This window comes from Xenopus tropicalis, chromosome 3, assembly GCF_000004195.4.
Source record: "Xenopus tropicalis strain Nigerian chromosome 3, UCB_Xtro_10.0, whole genome shotgun sequence".
Taxonomy (NCBI): Eukaryota; Metazoa; Chordata; class Amphibia; order Anura; family Pipidae; genus Xenopus; species Xenopus tropicalis.
Genome location: NC_030679.2, coordinates 147920250 through 147943480, shown reverse-complemented (window position 1 = coordinate 147943480; position 23231 = coordinate 147920250). Strand labels below are relative to the sequence as shown.

The 23231-nt window shown below is 42.6% G+C and overlaps 4 protein-coding genes across 4 annotated transcripts; 3 read left to right on the top strand and 1 right to left on the bottom strand.

The window, feature by feature from the left end:
- Window positions 1–3833: 3833 nt before the first annotated feature.
- LOC394444 (egg envelope component ZPC) lies at window positions 3834–8791 on the top strand. The gene is given in 8 exon segments (NM_203522.1): window positions 3834–4247; window positions 5186–5301; window positions 6333–6436; window positions 6679–6856; window positions 6935–7055; window positions 7133–7224; window positions 7675–7814; window positions 8534–8791. Coding segments are annotated over 8 exon segments (1389 nt in total). The 5' UTR covers window positions 3834–3845; the 3' UTR covers window positions 8770–8791.
- A 3294-nt stretch (window positions 8792–12085) lies between these two features.
- LOC100490738 (olfactory receptor 11A1-like) lies at window positions 12086–13033 on the top strand. Its single transcript, XM_002941948.2, has one exon. It carries the CDS (start codon window positions 12086–12088, stop codon window positions 13031–13033), a length of 948 nt encoding a protein of 315 aa, XP_002941994.2.
- Window positions 13034–16978: 3945 nt separating this feature from the next.
- LOC116409590 (olfactory receptor 11A1-like) lies at window positions 16979–17932 on the top strand. Its single transcript, XM_031898319.1, has one exon. The coding sequence runs from the start codon at window positions 16979–16981 to the stop codon at window positions 17930–17932; it is 954 nt and encodes a 317-aa protein (XP_031754179.1).
- A 4058-nt stretch (window positions 17933–21990) lies between these two features.
- Window positions 21991–22932, bottom strand: LOC100491071 (olfactory receptor 5V1-like). Its single transcript, XM_002941950.1, has one exon. The coding sequence runs from the start codon at window positions 22930–22932 to the stop codon at window positions 21991–21993; it is 942 nt and encodes a 313-aa protein (XP_002941996.1).
- Window positions 22933–23231: the final 299 nt, after the last annotated feature.

Sequence of the window (23231 nt, the reverse complement as noted above, 5' to 3'; positions counted from 1 at the left end):
ATCAGAATGACAGCTGTCATGACCCCCAACCAGTGGCCACCCCCTTTGATGTTGCTTCCAGTGACCTTAAAGTAGGCACCCATTTTTAAATATCTTGTATGGAAACATGTTTTGAAAGCACTAAGACACAGTTTACTCCAAGCAGAACCTCCTGCATGCTAGAAGTCCACATGGGGCTACTGAATAGCCAATCACAGCCCTAACTTGGCATCCCCAAGGACCTTTTTTCATGCTTGTGTGGCAACAATAGATGTTGGCATTGAGAAAGCCCTTTGGTAATCTGAAGTCATGAAAAGATTCCTCCTGGAGGCAACTTTGCGCAACTTCGGAAAAGTGGTCCTCAACCTTCCTAATGCCGCGACCCTTCAATACAGTTCCTCATGTTGTGGTGACCCCCAACCATGAAATTTTTCCTAAGACCATCGGAAATATGTGTTTTAGGCGATCCCTGTGAAAGTGTCGTTCGATCCCCGAAGGGGTCCCGACCCATAGGTTGAGAACCGCTGCTTTATAGGCAGTCAAGCTGCCACGATTATTCTCTAATGTTCTCTAGTGAGTTCCCCAGGCTCCAATGTTTTCTGTTGTTGTTGCTGTTGTTTCTGATACTCATTAAGGGCCATGGCCCACAGGGAGATTAGCTGCCACCCCAGGCAACTATTCTTCCTGAAATGCCTTCCCACTGGCAATAAAGTGAATCTTTACTATAGGGAAGACATTTTGGAGAGATTGGTCACCCCCAGTAGCCATGATTAATGGCCCTAAAGGCTTTCTTACTGACTGCAATGACTGGATAAAACAGAAAACAATGAAGGGATTAACTTCTCCTTGAAACTAGGGGTGGGCAAGGCTGGAACCAGGGGTGGGCAAGGCTGGAACAAGGGGTGGGCAAGGCTGGAACTAGGGGTGGGCAAGGCTGGAACTAGGGGTGGAACAAGGGGTAGGCAAGGCTGGAACTAGGGGTGGGCAAGGCTGGAACCAGGGGTAGGCAAGGCTGGAACTAGGGGTGGGCAAGGCTGGAACCAGGGGTGGGCAAGGCTGGAACTAGGGTTGGGCAAGGCTGGAACCAGGGGTGGGCAAGGCTGGAACTAGGGGTGGGCAAGGCTGGAACTAGGGGTGGGCAAGGCTGGAACTAGGGGTGGGCAAGGCTGGAACCAGGGGTGGGCGAGGCTGGAACTAGGAGTGGAACCATGGGTGGGCAAAGCTGGAACTAGGGGTGGGCAAGGCTGGAACAAGGGGTGGGCAAGGTTGGAACTAGGGGTGGGCAAGGCTGGAACCAGGGGTGGGCAAGGCTGGAACCAGGGGTGGGCAAAGCTGGAACTAGGGGTGGGCAGGCTGGAACTAGGGGTGGGCAAGGCTGGAACTAGGGGTGGGCAAGGCTGGAACTAGGGGTGGGCAAGGCTGGAACTAGGGGTAGGCAAGGCTGGAACTAGGGGTGGGCAAGGCTGGAACCAGGGGTGGGCAAGGCTGGAACTAGGGGGGGGCAGGCTGGAACCAGGGGTGGGCAAGGCTGGAACTAGGGGGGGGCAGGCTGGAACCAGGGGTGGGCAAGGCTGGAACTAGGGGGGGGCAGGCTGGAACCAGGGGTGGGCAAGGCTGGAACTAGGGGTGGGCAAGGCTGGAACTAGGGGTGGGCAAGGCTGGAACTAGGGGTGGGCAAGGCTGGAACCAGGGGTGGGCAAGGCTGGAACTAGGGGGGGGCAGGCTGGAACCAGGGGTGGGCAAGGCTGGAACTAGGGGTGGGCAAGGCTGGAACTAGGGGTGGGCAAGGCTGGAACTAGGGGTGGGCAAGGTGCAACAGAAAAATGTGACGGGCGTGCAATTGCTGGGGGGGTGCGCAGGGCACAGAACTAAATATTATTGACTTGGGTGCCAATACCACTTTGCCCAGCACTGATTAATGAGGGGAGGCAGGGGGGGGGGTACAAAAGTTTCTGCAGTCAGCCTATCAGAGCTAACGGAGGGGCCTGGCATGCACAGGTACCCAGCCGCCCCCTCCCCTCTACTCTAACTAGAATGTACAGAGGCCCCTGTTAACTAAGCAGTGTGGGGCCCCAAGATTTCTTGCTATGCTGCAGCTCCCATCTTTATATAGTACAGGTATAGGATCCATTATCCGGAAACCTGTTATCTGCAAAGTTCCGAATTACAGAAAGGCTGTCTCCCTTAGGCTCCATTTTAAACAAATGATTCTAATTTTTAGAAAATATTTCCTTTTTCTCTGTAATAATAAAACAGTACCTGTACTTGATCCCAACTAAGATATAATTACCCCTTATTGGGGCAGAACAGCCCTATTGGGTTTATTTCATGGTTAAATGATTCCCTTTTCTCTGTAATAATAAAACAGTACCTGTACTTGATCCCAACTAAGATATAATTACCCCTTATTGGGGCAGAACAGTCCTATTGGGTTTATTTAATGGTTAAATGATTCCCTTTTCTCTGTAATAATAAAACAGTACCTGTACTTGATCCCAACTAAGATATAATTACCCCTTATTGGGGCAGAACAGTCCTATTGGGTTTATTTAATGGTTAAATGATTCCCTTTTCTCTGTAATAATAAAACAGTACCTGTACTTGATCCCAACTAAGATATAATTACCCCTTATTGGGGCAGAACAGCCCTATTGGGTTTATTTAATGGTTAAATGATTCCCTTTTCTCTGTAATAATAAAACAGTACCTGTACTTGATCCCAACTAAGATATAATTACCCCTTATTGGGGGCAGAACAGCCCTATTGGGTTTATTTCATGGTTAAATGATTCCCTTTTCTCTGGAATAATAAAACAGTACCTGTACTTGATCCCAACTAAGATATAATTACCCCTTATTGGGGCAGAACAGCCCTATTGGGTTTATTTCATGGTTAAATGATTCCCTTTTCTCTGTAATAATAAAACAGTACCTGTACTTGATCCCAACTAAGATATAATTACCCCTTATTGGGGGCAGAACAGCCCTATTGGGTTTATTTCATGGTTAAATGATTCCCTTTTCTCTGTAATAATAAAACAGTACCTGTACTTGATCCCAACTAAGATATAATTACCCCTTATTGGGGCAGAACAGCCCTATTGGGTTTATTTCATGGTTAAATGATTCCCTTTTCTCTGTAATAATAAAACAGTACCTGTACTTGATCCCAACTAAGATATAATTACCCCTTATTGGGGGCAGAACAGCCCTATTGGGTTTATTTAATGGTTAAATGATTCCCTTTTCTCTGTAATAATAAAACAGTACCTGTACTTGATCCCAACTAAGATATAATTACCCCTTATTGGGGCAGAACAGCCCTATTGGGTTTAATTAATGGTTAATTTAAATGTAAAGCATGGAGATCCAAACTACGGAAAGATCTTATCCGGAAGACCCCAGGTCCTGAGCATTTTGGATAACAGATCCCATACCTGTACAAGATTTTGTGCTGCACAATGTGCGAGTTGTAGTTCAGCAACACCACAGTACAAAGTATATGTCCCCTTTAAGCTTGATTACTTACGCCGCACGTCAAACCCATAAGATTTTCCCTTTATCATTCTGGAGGAAGCTAATGGGTTGCTATGGGCTTATGAGCCATAGTAGCACGGGTTTTATGAATCCCCCCAGGCCCAGAAACCTTGCTCGTTTGCTCTTCCCCCACATTAGTCCAATTAACAAACAGGACGTTTAACCAGAACCAGTAGCTTCCAACCCATATGGATCAGGGAGGCAGCAGGTTACAGGTGTAGGCTCAGGTGTGGCTGTTAATAGCCCTTGGGCGGGGCCATAGGCAGGGGGTATAACAGGCTCAGTGGGGGGGCAGGTTGCTCTATTGTGCTGTTCCTGCTGGAATCAGAATGAGACAGTTGGGGAGACTGAATGTCCTACTGTTGGTCCTGCTGGGACCTGTCTATGCTTTGGCCCATTCTGTGTCCTCTGAGAGGAGTCGGCGGCAGGGGAGCCAATGGTGGCAAGACTACCATTCTGTTGTATCTAACTATGGCCCCAGTAGGGGGACTAACGGCCTGGGCTTCGGCTCTAGGCAGCTCCCCGGCTCCCCCCAGAACACGGTCAGTGTGCGCTGCAATGAGGACAAGATGGTGGTGACGGTGCAGACGGATCTCTATGGGATTGGGAAGAACGTCAAGGCCTCCGACTTGACTCTGGGACCCCAGCGATGCCCCCCCAGTGCCCCCCAGAGCACAAGCACTGCCGTTGTCTTCCAGGTTAACCTGCAGGACTGTGGGAACAGCTTACAGGTAAGTGGATAAAGGGTTAATTATGTAGACTATAACCTATATTTACTAACCAGTCCTCAAGGGGGAATGCATCACAGTACATTCTGATAGGGATATGGGGGGGGGGGGTGCTGTGTTTCTGTGTTATCAATGACCCCCCATAAAACCCACCTCTGGTAGTAGTCAGAACTAGTTGTGTATGTTAAAGCCCTGGCCTATGTATATATCAGAACTGCTTGAATCCTAAACACCAAGCCAGGGGTTAAAAGGTTCCTCCCCATAAAGGTTCTGCCCTTAATTCAGTTTATTGTAAATGTACATCTATCAGAACTGCCATAGAGATGCTTAGGGCTTATTTTAGCCAATTGGCTGCCCATGGTACCCCCTTTCTGTAAGGGGGCCCCATAGGGCCAAATGGATATGTAGCGAAGGGGCTATGACTGGGCTAGGAAGGGGAGATGTGGTTTGCAAAGGGTTCTGGGAAGTGTAGGACTGAAGGGGATTGGTTAAGGGGTAGGGAGTAAATGTGGTTGAGTTAGGCGCCATTTTACCTTAACAGGCCCCCCCCTTCCTTGTGTTGGGATGTAAGTAGGGGGGTATATTGTGCAAGTCACAGCCAATTAGAAAGAACATGGCGGCAGTTGTTTGGGTCTGAGGGTAGGGGGTGCGTATAGTGGTCACTGTATAAAGGGGAGGGGTTAAATAAAAGGGGGGGGGGGCTGGCCTCTAGGGTTTGGATTGTGGGGAACTGGGGATCTGATTAAGGATTGCTAAAGGTGAAGTTATGATTAAGTTAAATAAATTGACTTTTCAACCCATAATGTCTCCCTGAGTAACTTGGTTAGAAGGTGTTTATGGCGGCCATTAAAGAGGGGCCCCAAACTTGCCCATGTCCTGGCCTGACCTCTCCCCAATGATGCAGCTTCCTGCCCCGTGCCAATAACTTGCTGTCTCCACAGATGACTCCCAACTTCCTGGTCTATAGCACCAACCTGACCTACGCTCCTGCCCCCAGGAATGTTCCCATTATCCGGATGAATGGTGCCAAGGTTCTCATTCAGTGCTTCTATCCCAGGTGGGTGTAGCTGCCCGTGGCCAATGACCAACGTCCTTGGGTTTTCACTGCTGTTATGTAGATGGGGCATTAGAGAGCCCACACATGGTGCTGCAACACAATAAATGGTGAACTTCCCCTTTAATCTAACTTTCCTAGTTGCTTAACCTATTTTAGGCAACTTCTCATACGGCTTATGGGATATAAGCTTTCTGTCTCTGCTTTTTGCCCATGGCTACTGGCTTAATGGGCAAGGAAACCTGATTTTGCTGGGAGTATCCCCCCAAAGAGTCCAGTTGCTAGATATTTCCCAGGCTGGTGGTCTATACAGGAAAACTGCACCAGCCTGAGGAACCTTCTCTGCTGTTCTATTGCTTTCTCTGTACCTTGGCTAGTATTGCTCGGCAGTGCCAAGTCTAACTCTGAGGGACAAAAAAAGCAAGGTGGCACTGTGAAAGAAACCACCCTTGGCCATTGTTCTCCAAAAAGGACCACCAACCTGGGGAACAAAACCAAAGTCTACATCAGAGATCCCCAACCTTCTTTGGGGATGCAAAATAAGGACTGTGATTGGCTATTAGGTAGCCCCATGTGAATGGTTAGCCTTCAGGAGGCTCTTGAGGAGGTCTGTGCTTCCAAAACTTGTTTCCAAGACTTTGAGGCCACTGGGAGCAACATCAAAGGGGGTGGTGAGCTGCATGTTGCTTATGAGCCACTGGTTGGGGGATCCCTGGTCTAAATACACAAGGGGGTGCCTAATATATTGACTTTGGGTTTCCTTGTCCTTTTTAAGGTGATGCTCTTAACAAGTTGAGAAATTGTGCCAATTGAAACTAAGTTGAGTAGTTGGACCTGAGCATATTCAATTTGTTTTTTTATACTCTGGGGGGGGTTCATGGTTTGAGGTTCTTGGGTTACAAGTGGCCCTGATATAGCACAAGGCAAAACTATCTTTACAATATACAAAGTCTTATTGCTTAAAGCCCTACATCCTATCTGTTATATTAAACTTACCCTTTGTCGAGTTAACTTTTTTTTTTCCCCCTTTCCAGGAATGGAAATGTCAGTAGTAAGGCCATCAAACCAACATGGGTGCCATTTAGCTCCACCATATCTGCTGAAGATAGACTAGCATTCTCCTTACGCCTTATGACCGGTTTGTAGCCTTCTCATATGTTTGAAGATTCTCGTTCATCGAGGTCATGGTACATCTGTAGTAAGTCAACTGGACTTGCTGTGTTTTTCTTGAAGACGTTTCGCCAGTCATCCAACCGGCTTTCTCAATGACTGGCAAAACGTCTTCAAGAAAAACAAGTCCAGTTGATTTGACTTATTACTACAGATAGACTTCTCATAGGTAGGATATGGCTCTTGACTAATGTTTATATCACTTTCCAGATGACTGGTCTGCTCCAAGGGCTTCTAATGTCTTCCAGTTGGGCGACGTCTTCCACATAGAAGCTTCCATCAACATTGCCAACCATGCACCTATGACTATATATGTTGACAGTTGTGTGGCCACAGTTGCGCCTGATGTCAACTCCAACCCTCGTTATGAGATAATTAATCAAAATGGGTAACGGCAGGGTTATTGTGATTGCAATTGGGTTGGGTAGACTGAATGAATTAAGTCTAATCGGCCTCTTGTCTGTAGGTGTCTGGTAGATGGGAAACAAGATGACTCCTCTTCTGCCTTCCGATCTCCAAGGACCCAGCCTGACAAGCTTCAGTTCTCTGTTGATGCCTTCAGGTTTACTACAACCGATGCCTCTGTGGTGAGTCTGACTTCATTGAGTCTTTGTGAGTAGTATATTTAATCCAAGAACAGTCTGACTTTAAAATCCTATTCTAGATTTACATCACTTGCAATCTGAGAGCTGCTGCTGCCACCCAAGTCCCAGACACCATGAACAAGGCTTGCTCCTTCAGCAAATCCGCAAACAGGTAAATGGACCAAAATGGGCACAACTATCTTTAATTATAGAATCTGGGTTAGCCAAATGTCTTGTCTGATCCAGAACATGGAGTTCCTGTAGAGCAGTGGTTCTCAACCCCTTTTGGGGTTGAACGACCCTTTCACAGGGGTTGCCTAAGACCATTCGGGGGGAAAACACATATTTCTGATGGTCCTAGGATTAATTTTATGGTTGGGGAGGTCAATACAACATGAACTGTATTAAAGGGTTGTGGCATTAGGAAGGCTACTGCCAACAAAGTCCCAGATGCCATGAACAAAGCTTGCTCCTTCAGCAAAACCACAAACGGGTAAATGGACCAAGATAGGCACAAATATCTTGAGTTCTAGCCTTCTGCCTAGAATGTGGGTCAGGCAAAGGTCTTGTCTGATCCGGAACATGGAGTTCCTGTAGAGGCTCAATGTGTACATCTCCACAGTTGGTCTCCTCTTCAAGGACCCAGTAACATATGCAGCTGCTGTGATGCGGGGAACTGTGTGTCGGTACCATCCCAAAGCCGAAGACTGGGACCATACTTTTCAGGCTCTAGGTGGAACAGGAAACGGGAAGCCGTGCATGGTAAGTAGATTGATAGATGGGTCCCTGAGACTGGTAACTGGATGAAACCACTTACTTGGTTGCATGTAGTCTTTAAAGGGGTTGTTCTCCTTTTTAGTATGATGTAGAGAGTGCTATTGAAGCAACTTGCAATTGGTCTTCATTTATTTGTAGTTTTTGCTAGGGTCCAATTTAACCAAGCAACCAGGCAGTGGTTTGAAAAACACTGATATATGAATAGTAGAAAGATAAGTGATAAAATTGTAGCCTCTGCAAGGTTTTTGGCTGCTGGGGTCAGTGACCACCCCTCCCCCCCATCCATTTGAAAGCTGGAAAGAGGCAGAAGGCAAATGATGAAGAAAAAATGAAGACCAATTGAAAAGTTTCTAAGAATAGGCCATTCTATAACATACTAAGTTAACTTGAAGGTGGTCAACCCCTTGGCTCATTGCTATGTAGCTGGGTCTTACTGCAACAATTGGCTTTAATGGGATAGGCTACAGACCACTGAGTATTTAAACTTCAAAACAAAACACTATCGTTTGTCCAATGGTGCCATCTTCTGCATGTTGGTTCTAAAGAGCCTGCATAGTGTAGACCACAATGCTCCTACTTACTTACTAATGGTCCTCTGCCAAGACAAAAATCAAGATGACTGATACAATTGGTGGGACACTAGAGATGACATGTTTGGTCTTATTTCAAGATCAATAATACCTTTTTGTCTTTATTTTTTCCAGTATCTAAGATGGAGGAGGAAGAACATAGCTTGGCCACTCTAGGGCCCATATTGGTGGTCACCCCTGAATACACTCAAACACAAGCTCTAAAGCAGGAACCGGAGAGCAAGACCTTGGAACTGTGGGAGCTTCTGGCGTTGGGTTCTTTGGGGCTTGTTGTGCTGGCTGGTTGTGTTGCTGTTGTGGCCACTAAGCTCATGAAAAGGAAGCAATATGTATCTACTATCCAGAAATAAAAGACAACATTTCAACTGAAAAGTGTTCTTGTCTCTGATCAGAGGGTGGATTTATTAACTTACTCTTCAAATGTAAAAGGGTTGGGGCTAATGTGCCAGGGTTGGTCTAACTTGTTCTGCCCCATCATGCAAGGAACATTCTTTGTACACCAATATAACAGTAATGCCCTTTAGGTGGAGTGAGATCTAGAAAGTTGGTTATAAAGGTTCCTTGAGTTGGACATCAAAGCCAATCAATCATGATCTTAATCATCCTTAACTCAAAGGTGAACCACCCCCTTTAACTTGCATAGTAGAGTGTACTATTCTTGGACAATTTGCAATTGGTCTTCATGTATTACTGGTTAACTTACTCTTTGTTCCACAGCTTTCAAATTTGGTATTTCTGGTTGCTAGGGTCCAATTTACCTTAGTAACCAGGGAGTCATTTGAGAGTGACCTATGAATAGAAAGACAAGTAACTATAACCATAAATTGTAGTCTTGCAAAGCAATAGCCCCCCCCCCCCCATTTGAAAGCTGGAAAGAGTAGGCAAATTCAAAAACTATAAAAGATGAAGACCAATTGAAAAGTTGCTTATAAATGGCTATTCTATAACCTTGAAGTGACTTAAAGGTGAACCACCCCTTTTAACTCTATATTTAGAGTCCAGTTATGGACCAGTAGACAAAATGGTGCCATGATTAAGTCAGTTGAAAGAGGAAAATCATTCTGATGGTATTTGAAAACATGATTAGGTATAAATTCCACTATGGGGGAGCCCTTCTAGGGAGGTAGGCATTTGTTCATACTTGGGTGAAGTTGGGGGGCCAAACCTGCCAACTCAGACCCACAGGTAGTTGCTAGCTAAAGTAAATATTGCCCTTTTACATCCTTTCCCTTGAGCCGCCATTTTGTGATGGGCTGTGTGCTCCCTCAGATCAGGTGACAGGAAGTGATGCAGCTCTAACAGGAAGTAGTGTGGGAGCAAAAGGTAGAACTCTGCCCATTCATTGGCTGATGGGGCCTAGCATGTATGTGTGCCTTGGCTTGTTTGTGTGCACTGTGACTCCTATGATCCCAGGGGGCGGGGCTTAGTACATAAAATGGCAGTTTCCTATTTAGGATTACCCAATGGCACATACTGCTATAAAGTATATTTATATGAAAATGGTTTATTAGATGAAGCAGGGCTTTACATATGAGCTGTGTATACAATATATTTATATAGAGACCTACATTGTCTGGGGGGATAGTTTCTCTTTAATGCATTTGGATTAGACCCGGTGCAACTGCAACTTTGTGGTGCTGTCAGACCGGAACCTTAGACATGTGGAAGTGCAGGCAAGTCCTGCCATTGCTGATAAAAGTAGGGTGTGGGCTAATGCCCCTCCTTTTTTTGGGGGGGGGGGGGGGTAAGTCACACCAATGAGACTTACTGTTCATTAATTTTTAATGAGGCGCTGGTTTTTCTCAAATTCAGAAGCACCAGTGTGGATAAGCTCCTTAATGTGGCTATGGGGAGATGTTAAAATGTGCCATTATGTCTTTACTATTCACATTCCTTGCTCAAGCCAATCATATTCCAGTCCTTACCAACAGTATGGGTATTCTCAATTCAATGTGGTCCACACCATTTTTCTAAATATTGCATTCTGTATCACTATGTCCATGTACATCTGAGGCTATAGACTTTATTAATGATTACTACTGTATATGCTCATTGACTTTAGCCTACCAGGCCACATGGGAACTACTTGAAGAGCTGGTCAGTGTATCTGCATTGGTTTCTAGCACCCCTGTCTGCTTGTAAATTGTCACATATGGGGTGCCACAGCCATGTGACCTGTGCTCTGATAAACTTCAGTCTCACTTTACTGCTGCGCTGCAGGTTGGAGTGATATCCCCCCCCTCACCCCCAGCAGCCAATCAGCAGAACAATGGGAAGGGAGCAAGATAGCAGCTCCCAGTAGGTATCAGAATAGCACTCAATATCCAAGTCCGGCTTGGGACTCCTCCAGTTACATGGGAGTAGGAGAAACAATAGGTTAGCTGAAAGCAGTTCTAATGTGTAGCACTGGCTGAAAGCTCAGACTCAGGCACACTTTACTGCTGCGCTGCAAGTTGGAGTGATATCCCCCCTCCCCCCCAGCAGCCGATCAGCAGAACAATGGGAAGGGAGCAAGATAGCAGCTCCCAGTAGGTATCAGAATAGCACTCAATAGTAAGAAATCCAAGTCCGGCTTGGGACTCCTCCAGTTACATGGGAGTAGGAGAAACAATAGGTTAGCTGAAAGCAGTTCTAATGTGTAGTGCCGGCTCCTTCTGAAAGCTCAGACTCAGGCACACTTTACTGCTGCGCTGCAAGTTGGAGTGATATCCCCCCCCCCTCACCCCCAGCAGCCAATCAGCAGAACAATGGGAAGGCAGCAAGATAGCAGCTCCCAGTAGGTATCAGAATAGCACTCAATAGTAAGAAATCCAAGTCTGGCTTGGGACTCCTCCAGTTACATGGGAGTAGCAGAAAAACAAGAATAACAATAAAATGAAAGCCTCACAGTCAGTCTTTTTTATTCTGTTTTTCAGGGTCATTGATCCTCACCCCCACTACTCCCCATGTTGGAAAGTGGCAGAACATGATAATAGAGACAAGTAAAAAATATCAAGGATAGTTCCATCAACAAGATACTTTAGGTAAATGTAACTCTACAGGGAGTAACAATTCCTAAAATAATAATAAACAACGATTGGAAAAAAATTACCTTTTCAGGGGAATATAATGTAATTAGTCTCCTGATACCAAAGCTCTGTGAGTTTATCCCCCAAGAGTAAATGAATATAATAAGGATGTTCTACAAAACCCAAAGCTCACTCATCTCCGACGTGTAGGCTGAGTAGGAAGATACATAACGTATTTATGGCTCAAAAACAATGTATTTGGTGCAACTCAAATCTGATTTAGAACCAACGAATCCTCTAGTTACTGGAACTATTCAACGATAAAATGCAGACGATCATCAGCCACAATTTATTTCTGGTTTCATCCCAACAAACTCACCAAAATGGAGGCAGGATTTTATTTATTGAAGACGTAGGGCAGGAGTCAAACAATATTTGGTCAATCTATGAACTTGTTGAACCATATTGTTCCAATTGAGGTCAAGCGGAACATATTGACTGGTTCAGGCTGTGATATCTGGTAGGTAAAGGGGCGGACTCTAGACTCTTGACTTGTTTCATTGGATTCCATATATCGATGATATAATATTATGATAAAATAGTCATACAATACTTATCTAAGGATGCAGAATATGTTTATTATTGTTTAATTATCACGATGCTTCGAGAGAATCAAACCTTAATCACTGAACTTTATTTGGTTGGGTTTGGGGATCTTCACAACTTCAACATAATCCTGTTCGCCGTGGTTCTGATCATTTTTATTACGGCATTAATGAGTAATGGTCTTGTGATCATCTTGGTTGCTACCTGCAAGAGCCTCCATTCTCCTATGTATTTTTTTCTCACTCAGTTGTCCCTGTCTGAGGTCTTGTTCACCTCCAATATTGTGCCCAATATGCTGAGACTCATATTGGCCGGAGGAGGGACCATGTCTGTAAATGGTTGCATCACCCAATTCTATTTCCTAGGTGCCCCCACCATTGCTCAGTGCTTGCTATTGGCTGCCATGTCCTTTGACCGCTATGTGGCTATATGCAAACCCCTTCACTATACGTCAGTGTTGACTTTCAGACTGCAGCTGCACATTGTAATGTTCTGTTGGACCTCCGGTTTCACACTGGCCCTTCCCATTGATATATTCCTACATAAGCTGCAATTCTGTCATTCCAACGTCATTAACCATTTCTACTGTGACATCGCTCCAGTCATAGAACTCTCATGCTCGGACACTTCCTCTGTGAAACTGCTCACCTCCCTTGTTTCTATGCCCGTGGTTCTTTTACCTTTCACCTTCATTATCGCTACTTATATTTCCATCATTTGTACCATCCTCAGGATCCCCTCAAACCGTGGGAGACAAAAGGCCTTCTCCACCTGCAGCTCCCATCTGATTGTCGTCTCTATGTATTACGGCACATTGACAACCATTTATATTGTCCCAACTGGAGAACATTCCGTGAATGCAAATAAGGTTCTCTCCTTACTGTACTCTCTGGTCACTCCCTTGTTCAACCCCATTATCTATAGCTTGAGAAATCAGGATATAAGAAGAGCAATAAGCAAATCTGTTTCTGATTGTTCATCCAGAGTGGCCATAATATAAGCATAAAACTATATTCATTATTGTCTACTAGGGATGCACCGAATCCAGGATTTCCAGGATCCATCTGGGTGGATTCAGGGGTTCGGACAAATCCCAAAGCACTGGGTTCAGCGCATCCCTATTGTCTACTAACAACCATTTCACATAGAAGGACACCAAATCCGAAGACTTGTTCCAATTTGAAAATTGAAAATTCAAATTTGTCTCTTTTGGGGGACTGGAATCAAAACATAAGACTGCACAAAATGTCTGAGAACCCTTGTGCAAACAAAACGAGGTCTTGGGTAAGAGGCCAACTCCAGCCTGTAAGCACCTTTGATAATACTTAGAATTTGATCATTTTTGTCCACTCTTGAAAAAAATAAAGTAGTTTTCCCCACTGGCCTGGATGAGTTGGCGTCAGAACTGTTCTGTCTTACATGACTGCCCTGGTCCATCTTTCCCTTTCTGAGGTCTACCTGCTTTGCCCTAGGTGGATCAAACAGATGGGTCAGGCCAGAAGTTCAAGAGAGAAGAAAACCGTTTTTTCCGGTTTTCTTCTCTCTTGAATGTCTGGCCTGACTCATCTGGTGAAAAATATTCTTTTGGGAAAAGAAGCCTTTGTAATGTGGAAGCAACGTATTAGTTTAACCTAACTTAGTTACCAGCTCTTTACAAAGAGAAAGGGTCCCCCAAAAGGCACAGCACAAAGCTTGTTCTTGATGCTAGGTCAGCTGCCCGGTGTTTGAGCCAGAGTGCTCACCTTCCAGCCACTGACAAAGTGGATGATCTAGCCGCCATCCTAATACTCTCAACCAAGAACCGAGGCTTCGCAAAGGTATTTTGCCACCAGTTTAATGATTTCCAATGAAGACTTCAGGAGAAACTTCATATCTTGATCCATCTGGGTGAGCCAAAGCCTAACAGATCGAATGACACGAGCTGTAGCCACTCCAGGTCTAAAAGCTGCAGATGATGATTTAAGAGCCTCTTTAGTCCACCTTGGATGATGCATGGAATCTCTAAAACCATCTCCAACCAGAATAGTCGTCTTTTTAGCCAAACTGGCCACATCCACCTTGGGAGGATGATCCCATGTAGCAGATGTCTTATCATCAAATGGAAATAGCGCCTTCAGCTTTTTTTTGGTAAAAAGTGTCTCCTCTACTGTTTCAGTCATTCTTTATTAATAATACCTGAAATTACATCACGAACCAGGAAAACGTTAGGGGATTTCTTCCATCCCAGGAATGTCATGTCCTATTTGGAGTGAGGCTTATCTTCATCCTTAAGATCCATCAAAGACCTGACAGCCTTAATTATCATTATTTCCTGTCAGGGGATCTCTGAAGGAGCACACAGCCCATCACAAAATGGAGGCATTATTTCCTGTCAGCTGATCTCTGAGGGAGCACACAGCCCATCACTAAATGGCGGCTCAAGGGAAAGGATGTAAAAGAGCAATATTTACTGATATATATATTCCAGTTTGGGGAGATTCTTTAATAGGCCACTCATTATGATATAAGTTATCTGTTGGTTACATATTCATTCTCAAAGTACAGTTTCCCTTTAATATGAAAAGACTTTTCACATTATTTCACAGTAATAAACATTATTCCAATTCAATATTGCCCATTTTGTCTCTGAAGAGCTCACTTTTTCTATTTAAAGCAACTTCTCACATATTTTTTATTATACGATCTACAGCGTCGATGAAGGATTTTTTATAAAGATTTTTTACTGATCACAGTTGGTATATTCTTATTGAAAGATAATTAAAACTGTCTCCTTGTTAAAGGCATATTTTCTCTTGAGAAATCCAAAAGCTCTTTTGATCATTTAGATATACGGAGCCCCAAAAACATTAAGAACCCCATAATCCTCTGTGTGTTGACATTTACAATTATATTATTATTGTTACTTTTTATTCCTTATCTTTCTATTCAGTTCCCCTGCTATTCATATTGCAGTCTCTCATCCAAACCACTGCCTGGTTGCGGCTTCCAACCTGGAGATCTGCTAAAGAAAAAGCTACATAACTGACAAACCACAAATAATAATAATATAATAATATATAAACAATATATATTTATTCTGCAGAAAGCTTTACCATACCTGAGTAACAGCTGTAGAGGCTCCCTCTGTTTGTTTAAGATAGCAGCTGCCATTTTAGCTTGATCTCCGTAGCTTCCTGCTGCAGCTCTGGCTGCTGGTAGCTTAGATTACACAGCACAGTTGAGAGGAGGAACAAGTATAGAGGGGAGAGGGAGAAGGGAGGGGGAGAGAGGAGAGAGCTGCACATTGTGCCCATCCCCCTGATGGATTTTTCTGAGAGAGGAAGTCTGACACGGAAGAACTTGTGACACAAAAGGAGATATGAAATCCTGTGTTTCTTTTAATAGAGGACTCATGCTTATGGTTGTATTTACATAGACCTTTCTGATAAAACTTATTTTTGTTTTTAGTTTTTACCTTTCCTTTTCCTTAAGGGTGAACAATCCTCTTTGAGACAAAAGAGGTTCATGTTCAGAGGCTCACATAACTATGGAATTGATTACACTCTTAATTCTTCTGGAGGCTGTAATGAAGAAGGTGAGCAGTCAGGGTCACCAGTGATGCAAGGGAAGTCCACGTGATCCTCACATCATTATTCTGCGCCATTATGTGCATGTATGAAATTCTGATTGCAGTTTATGAACAGGTTCTGAGTCAGAGGCTATAGTCCTTACCCAAAAATATCAACTTGAGTTAAGCCTACCAGGCCAAGTTTGCACTACTTGGAGAACTAGTGAGCATCTCTGAATTAGTTTACACATCCCTGTCTGCTTGCAATTATCATTTATGGGGTTTCCTTTTCGTTTGGTTGTCAGGGTCACTGACCCTCCTCCCCACTACAAACAGGGTGGAAAATGGCAGATAATAACTGAAAAAACAAACAAAATAGATAACAAAGACCAGTAAAAAAATACCAAGAATAGGTCAATCCATAATATACTAGAAGTAAATGTAAAGCTGAACTCCCCATTTAGGGCACCACAGGGAGTAACAATTACCAAAATAATAATAAACAAGGAATAGAAAATGATTTACATTTCCAGGGGAAAATAATGTAATTAGTCCCCTGATACCAAAGCTCTGTGAGTTTATCCCCCCACGAGTAAATAAATATAATAAAAGTGTTCTATGAAATCCAATCAGCAAAGCTCATTCACCTCCGATGTGTAGGACACGTAAGAAGATTCTAGAAAATACAGGTTTTAGTATTTATGGCTTAAAAAACATTCAACTCAAATCTGATTTAGACCCAATGGGCCCAAATCAAATCATTGAATCAACGACTCTAAAAAGTCTGAATTCTTCTATTGTCAGTTGAGAGCCGATGATCCTCAGTCACAACGTATTTCTGGTTTCGTCCCAACAAACTTACCAAAATGGAGGCAGGATCTCCGTGACTATGGAATGGCCAGCTGTGGCTTCCAAATATTAATTCAAAAACGTTCATTGACCCAAAACCTTCATTCAGACAGTACAGCAAATCTACTGACCCAAATGCCTATTTATTGAAGATGTAGGACAATAATCAAACAAGATTTGGTAGATCTGTGAGCCGAAGAGTTGAACCGTATTGTCCCAGTTGGGGTCATTATTTGTCAGAACAAGAATATTAGACGTACTTACACACTGAATTCATCAAGAGGATAAATTCTCCGACAAAAGGAGACAAGAAATCCTGTGTTTCTTTTGATAGAGGACTCATGCTTATGGTTGGGTTTTTTGTTTTTTTTAAATGAATAATGTGTTTATAAGTTGTGACATCTGGTTGGATAAGGGACAGAATCTTGAGATTATATGGCAACGTAGACAAAGTTTGTTTCTTTGGTTCCTCTTGATTGATTTATGATATAGTATTCATTCATCTAGGGATGCAGAATATGTTTATCATTGATTAATTATTACGAGGCAATGCTTCAAGAAAATCGAACCTTAATCACTGAACTTTATTTGGTTGGGTTTGGGGATCTTCACAACTTCAACATAATCCTGTTCGCCGTGGTTCTGATCATTTTTATTATGGCATTAATGAGTAATGATCTTGTGATCATCTTGGTTGCTACCTGCAAGAGCCTCCATTCTTCTATGTATTTTTTTCTCACTCAGTTGTCCCTGTCTGAGGTCTTGTTCACCTCCAATATTGTGCCCAATATGCTGAGACTCATATTGGCCGGAGGAGGGACCATGTCTGTAAATGGTTGCATCACCCAGTTCTATCTTTTATGTGCCCCCACCATTGCTCAGTGCTTGCTATTGGCTGCCATGTCCTTTGATCGCTATGTGGCTATATGCAAACCCCTTCACTATACGTCAGTGTTGACTTTCAGACTGCAGCTGCACATTGTAATGTTCTGTTGGACCTCCGGTTTCACACTGGCCCTTCCCATTGATATATTCCTACATAAGCTGCAATTCTGTCATTCCAACGTCATTAACCATTTCTACTGTGACATCGCTCCAGTTCTAGAACTCTCATGCTCGGACACTTCCTCTGTGAAACTGCTCACCTCCCTTGTTTCTATGCCCGTGGTTCTTTTACCTTTCACCTTCATTATCGCTACTTATATTTCCATCATTTTTACCATCCTCAGGATCCCCTCAAACCATGGGAGACAGAAAGCCTTCTCCACCTGCAGCTCCCATCTGATTGTCGTCTCTATGTATTACGGCACATTGACAACCATTTATATTGTCCCAACTGGAGAACATTCCATGAATGCAAATAAGGTTCTCTCCTTACTATACTCTCTGGTCACTCCCTTGTTCAACCCCATTATCTATAGCTTGAGAAATCAGGATATAAGGAGAGCAATAAGCAATTGTAATATAGTTAAGCGTAAGACAATATTCAGTCATGTCTACTAACCGTTTCACAAGAGAGGATGCCCTATGGGTTAATATTTTCCATATTTTACAATGGGTAAGCAATGCAGAGACTTGTTCCAATTTGGAAACTGAAAATTCACAATTGGCTTATACGTTGATTTTCCTTTGAAATGCATTCAAATATTAAAAAATATTAACCGGAGAGACAACAATGAAGAAGCCTCATCGTTTAACCTCAACCTCCAATCTTCAGAAGGCCCCAACTTCTTACTGTTGACCAGAGAACCAGAACACAATTACATTAAAGAATATTAACCAGTGAGACAACAATGAAGAAGCCTCATCATTTAGCCTCTACCTCCAATCTGCAGAAGACTCCAACTTCTTACTGTTGACCAGAGAACCAGAACACAATTACATTAAAGAATATTAAAGAATATTAACCGGAGAGACAATAATGAAGAAGCCTCATCATTTAGGCTCAACCTCCAATCTTCAGAAGGCCCCAATTCTTACTGTTGACCAGAGAACCAGAACACAATCTGGTCCCGGAGTCTTTTTTTCTGTAGACTTATTGTAAGCCTTACATCATACTTCTAAATCATTGGTCTCAGGGCTTGAGCTTATCTCCATAAATATCTTCATTATTTACCTTTCCACGTTTCCAAATCAGTAGGATCCCACAACCCTCCAGTATTGCCTTGTTTGATGTTTGTTGCTTTTTACCCTGGAAGTCAATGAGACCCCAATGAGATCCTGCTCCAGCTATCTGGGAGATTCTTATTCCAAAATCTCTCTCCAGAAGGTTCTCCAGAAGGTTCTCCAGAGACTCTTATCAGTAATACTGATTCTGCTTTATTTTGTTCTTCAGTTGGGCAATTTTACCCACCACCCCGCCCCTTCTGAAATACAGGATTCCAATTTATTTATTCTATTAATTCCATTGTCTTTTACATTCCCTTTTAACAGATTAGTGGACTGAAACCCTTCTTTGCTTCCTCCTTTGCTTCCCATCTCCATATTCTTCTGGAATCTCCAATCTGTCATATTCAACTAAAAGTGCTAATTGGTCAGAAAACCCCCCAATATTTTGCTCCATCCCAAAAATAATGGCAGGTTTAACATATATTATATCAAACATAACTCCTGAACTTTCCTAACTGAAGAGCCACACATATGAAGTATAGACTCACCTCTACATAACGTTTTTTTCCTTCCTGCCGTTGTCTGGGGTCCATAAATATTGATTAAGCTCAGATCTTCTGTATTCATTTTAATTTCCAATTTTTTTGTCTCCATTAAAGTTTATTCCAGTAACAGAGTGTTACAGACCATAATGGAACATAATAAATGCCTAATTTAATCATTAAATGCATACCCTATTAAAAACGATATCTATAGCTAAAGACGCCTTGTCGATAACTCATTTTTGGGTTCTGATACAAAGGTTGTGGATCCCAATCCGGCTAGAACCAATCAGGTTTTTCCCTCTAGTGCCCATACAGTCTGCAAAAGAAGAAGCATTATATCTTAGTTGGGATCAAGTACAGGTACTGTTTTATTATTACAGAGAAAAGGGAATCATTTAACCATTAAATAAACCCAATAGGGCTGTTCTGCCCCAATAAGGGGTAATTATATCTTAGTTGGGATCAAGTACAGGTACTGTTTTATTATTACAGAGAAAAGGGAATCATTTAACCATTAAATAAACCCAATAGGGCTGTTCTGCCCCAATAAGGGGTAATTATATCTTAGTTGGGATCAAGTACAGGTACTGTTTTATTATTACAGAGAAAAGGGAATCATTTAACCATTAAATAAACCCAATAGGGCTGTTCTGCCCCAATAAGGGGTAATTATATCTTAGTTGGGATCAAGTACAGGTACTGTTTTATTATTACAGAGAAAAGGGAATCATTTAACCATTAAATAAACCCAATAGGGCTGTTCTGCCCCCAATAAGGGGTAATTATATCTTAGTTGGGATCAAGTACAGGTACTGTTTTATTATTACAGAGAAAAGGGAATCATTTAACCATGAAATAAACCCAATAGGGCTGTTCTGCCCCAAGAAGGGGTAATTATATCTTAGTTGGGATCAAGTACAGGTACTGTTTTATTATTACAGAGAAAAGGGAATCATTTAACCATGAAATAAACCCAATAGGGCTGTTCTGCCCCAATAAGGGGTAATTATATCTTAGTTGGGATCAAGTACAGGTACTGTTTTATTATTACAGAGAAAAGGGAATCATTTAACCATGAAATAAACCCAATAGGGCTGTTCTGCCCCAATAAGGGGTAATTATATCTTAGTTGGGATCAAGTACAGGTACTGTTTTATTATTACAGAGAAAAGGGAATCATTTAACCATGAAATAAACCCAATAGGGCTGTTCTGCCCCCAATAAGGGGTAATTATATCTTAGTTGGGATCAAGTACAGGTACTGTTTTATTATTACAGAGAAAAGGGAATCATTTAACCATGAAATAAACCCAATAGGGCTGTTCTGCCCCAATAAGGGGTAATTATATCTTAGTTGGGATCAAGTACAGGTACTGTTTTATTATTACAGGGAAAAAGAAAATCATTTTCAGAAATTAGAATTATTTGCTTATAATGGAGTCTTTGGAGATGGCCTTTCCGTAAATCAGAACTTTCTGGATAATGGGTTTCCAGATAAGGGATCCTACACCTGAACCCTGTTTATGACATACACACTTCCTCGTTCCTTGCACACAAACCATTAAAGTGACCTGGTCCATTTGATTTCATTGACATAAGTTACGTGCCATTGTGCAAGGGGCTTATTTCATTCCTTTTATCCTAGTGCTTTAGGGTTGGTAGGATCTGATTGGGCCAAAATATATTGAATTTTTTGAGTTTCAACCATGCTTTCAAGTAGAAAAATGTGTGATTTTCAAAATGTAGACTCGAAATTTCTGTACAACCAATAACAGCAGTATCAGGCCTTTTTATAAATACAACAATGAACAAGTTTAATTTGAATTTATACAATGAAAAAACAAATTTTCAAACTTCACACACTCCCAGCCCACCAACCCGTGGTCCAAAAAGTAATTGTCAATGCATTTTATAAATATATTTAGTAAATGGTGAATTATGAATAGTGATGAGCGAATCTGTGCCATTTCGCTTCGCCATAAAATTCAGGAAACAGCCAGAAAATGAACGAAACGGCGCAAAATTTGTGAAATGGCGAAAAATTGGTGAAACAGCAAGAAAATTCACGAAACAGTGCCAAAAATTCCGAAACGGCAAAAAATTTGTGAAATGGCAAGAAAATTCACGAAACAGTGCCAAAAATTCCGAAACGGCAAAAAATTTGTGAAATGGCAAGAAAATTCACGAAACAGTGCCAAAAATTCTGAAACGGCAAAAAATTTGTGAAATGGCAAGAAAATTCACGAAATGGCGTGAAATTTGTGAAACAGCGCAAAAATTTGCGAAACGCATTTGTTGGGCATTTTTTTGTCACCTGTGTTTTTTGACACGACTGCGCCCAATTTTGACGTGAGTGTGCCCAATTATGACGTGACCATGCCTTTTTGCTGTGACCGCGTCTTTTTGTGCCATCTTTTTTGATGCACAACAAAAAAAATCTGCGCAACAAAGATTTACGCAGCAAATTTTCAATGAAGTTTTACAAAACAATTTGTCAATGGCAAAAAAAACCTGCACCACGAATATTTCTGCGGCAAATTTTCCCGGAAGTTTTCACTTTTTTGTCGCCCGCGGCTATTTTTTTGTCGCCTGCATTTTTTTTACACAACCGAGCCCAATTTTGCGCCTTTTTGCCGTGACTGCGCCTTTTTCCCTCGACCACACCTTTTTTTTTCCTGCGACCGCACCCTTTTTTGATGCACAACAACAAAAAAATAGTGCAATGAATATTTCCACAGTGAATTTTCACAGAAGTTTTGCAAAACAATTCGCCAATGGCGAAATGCGGAAATTCGCTGCGAATCTATGCCTGGCAAAAAAAATTCGCTTATCGCTAATTATGAATGCAAAGTTGCTAGAAAGAGGGTCTACACGTTGCATATGAGCCCCTTTATCCTATTATCACATCTAGACGTCAATCTTTTTCTTACAAATAGAAACCAATTTCCGTATGGCTCTTTTAATATCCTGATTTCTCAAGCTGTAAATAATGGGGTTGAACAATGGGGTCACCGAGGTGTATAATATGAATATAAACTTGGCATTGGCCGAATGCTTCCCGAATGGGTAGATATAAAGTGCTACTAGGGTCCCGTAGTACATACACACCACGGCCAGGTGGGAGCTGCAAGTGGAGAAGGCTTTTTGTCTCCCAAAGCTCGAGGGGATCCTGAGGATGGTGAGGATGATGGAGATGTAACTGCCGATAATGAACAGAAATGGGAAAGCAATAGAAACCGTAGAGACCAAAGAGGTGACCAGTTCCATTCTGGAAGTATCTGAGCAGGAAATCTCCATGACGGGACCAATGTCACAGGCGAAATGGTTGATGACGTTGGAACGACAGAACTGAAGTTGATATATAAACACAATGACAAGGACACAAGCTGAGAAGCCACAAACCCAACAGAAGATGGCCACCCATAGCTGCAACTTGAAGGTCATAATAGACGTATAATGCAGAGGATTACAAATTGCCACATAGCGATCAAAGGACATGGCAGCCAGGAGCAAACATTGTGTAAGAGTCGGGACACACAAGGCAAAGAACTGGATCTTGCACCCCGATACCGACATGTTTCCTCCCCCAGACAATATCAGTCGGAGAATGGTGGGCACCATGTTGGACGTGAATATGATCTCAGATAAAGACAGTTGGCTGAGGAAGAAATACATGGGCAGATGAAGAGCTTCGTTGATAATGACCAAGGTAATGACAAGAAGGTTCCCCTTTAAAGCCACGAGGTAGAGGAGGAAGAACATGCAGAAGAAGAAATATTTGGATCTGTGAAGGTCTCCGAAACCGACCAGGAACAATTCTGTGATTATAGTCTGGTTCCATTCTTGCATTGTCTAGGGGCAAGGAAACAGCGGATGGTAATTATAAAGTCGTTGGCATATATAATGTCTGTATCAGTTGTAACCCCCCCTATAAAGACTCCAGTTCATTGTACCAAGTAGAATTAAGTGGACTTCTCTGAGTTTCCTTGACAACGTTTCACAACTCATCCGAGAGGCTTCTACGGTTCTTCGGTGAAAAGTTTTCGAGAAATGTCCCGTTGCTTTAGACTTAATTCTACTTTATGCTGTATATCATGAACCGGATATTAGGGATGCACCAAATCCACGATTCGGTCCGGTATTTGGCC

Bases quoted from the DNA above. Each gene is read 5' to 3' on its own strand.
- LOC116409590 (XM_031898319.1), top strand. From the start codon at position 16,979: ATGCTTCAAGAAAATCGAACCTTAATCACTGAACTTTATTTGGTTGGG.
- LOC100490738 (XM_002941948.2), top strand. From the start codon at position 12,086: ATGCTTCGAGAGAATCAAACCTTAATCACTGAACTTTATTTGGTTGGG.
- LOC100491071 (XM_002941950.1), bottom strand. From the start codon at position 22,932: ATGCAAGAATGGAACCAGACTATAATCACAGAATTGTTCCTGGTCGGT.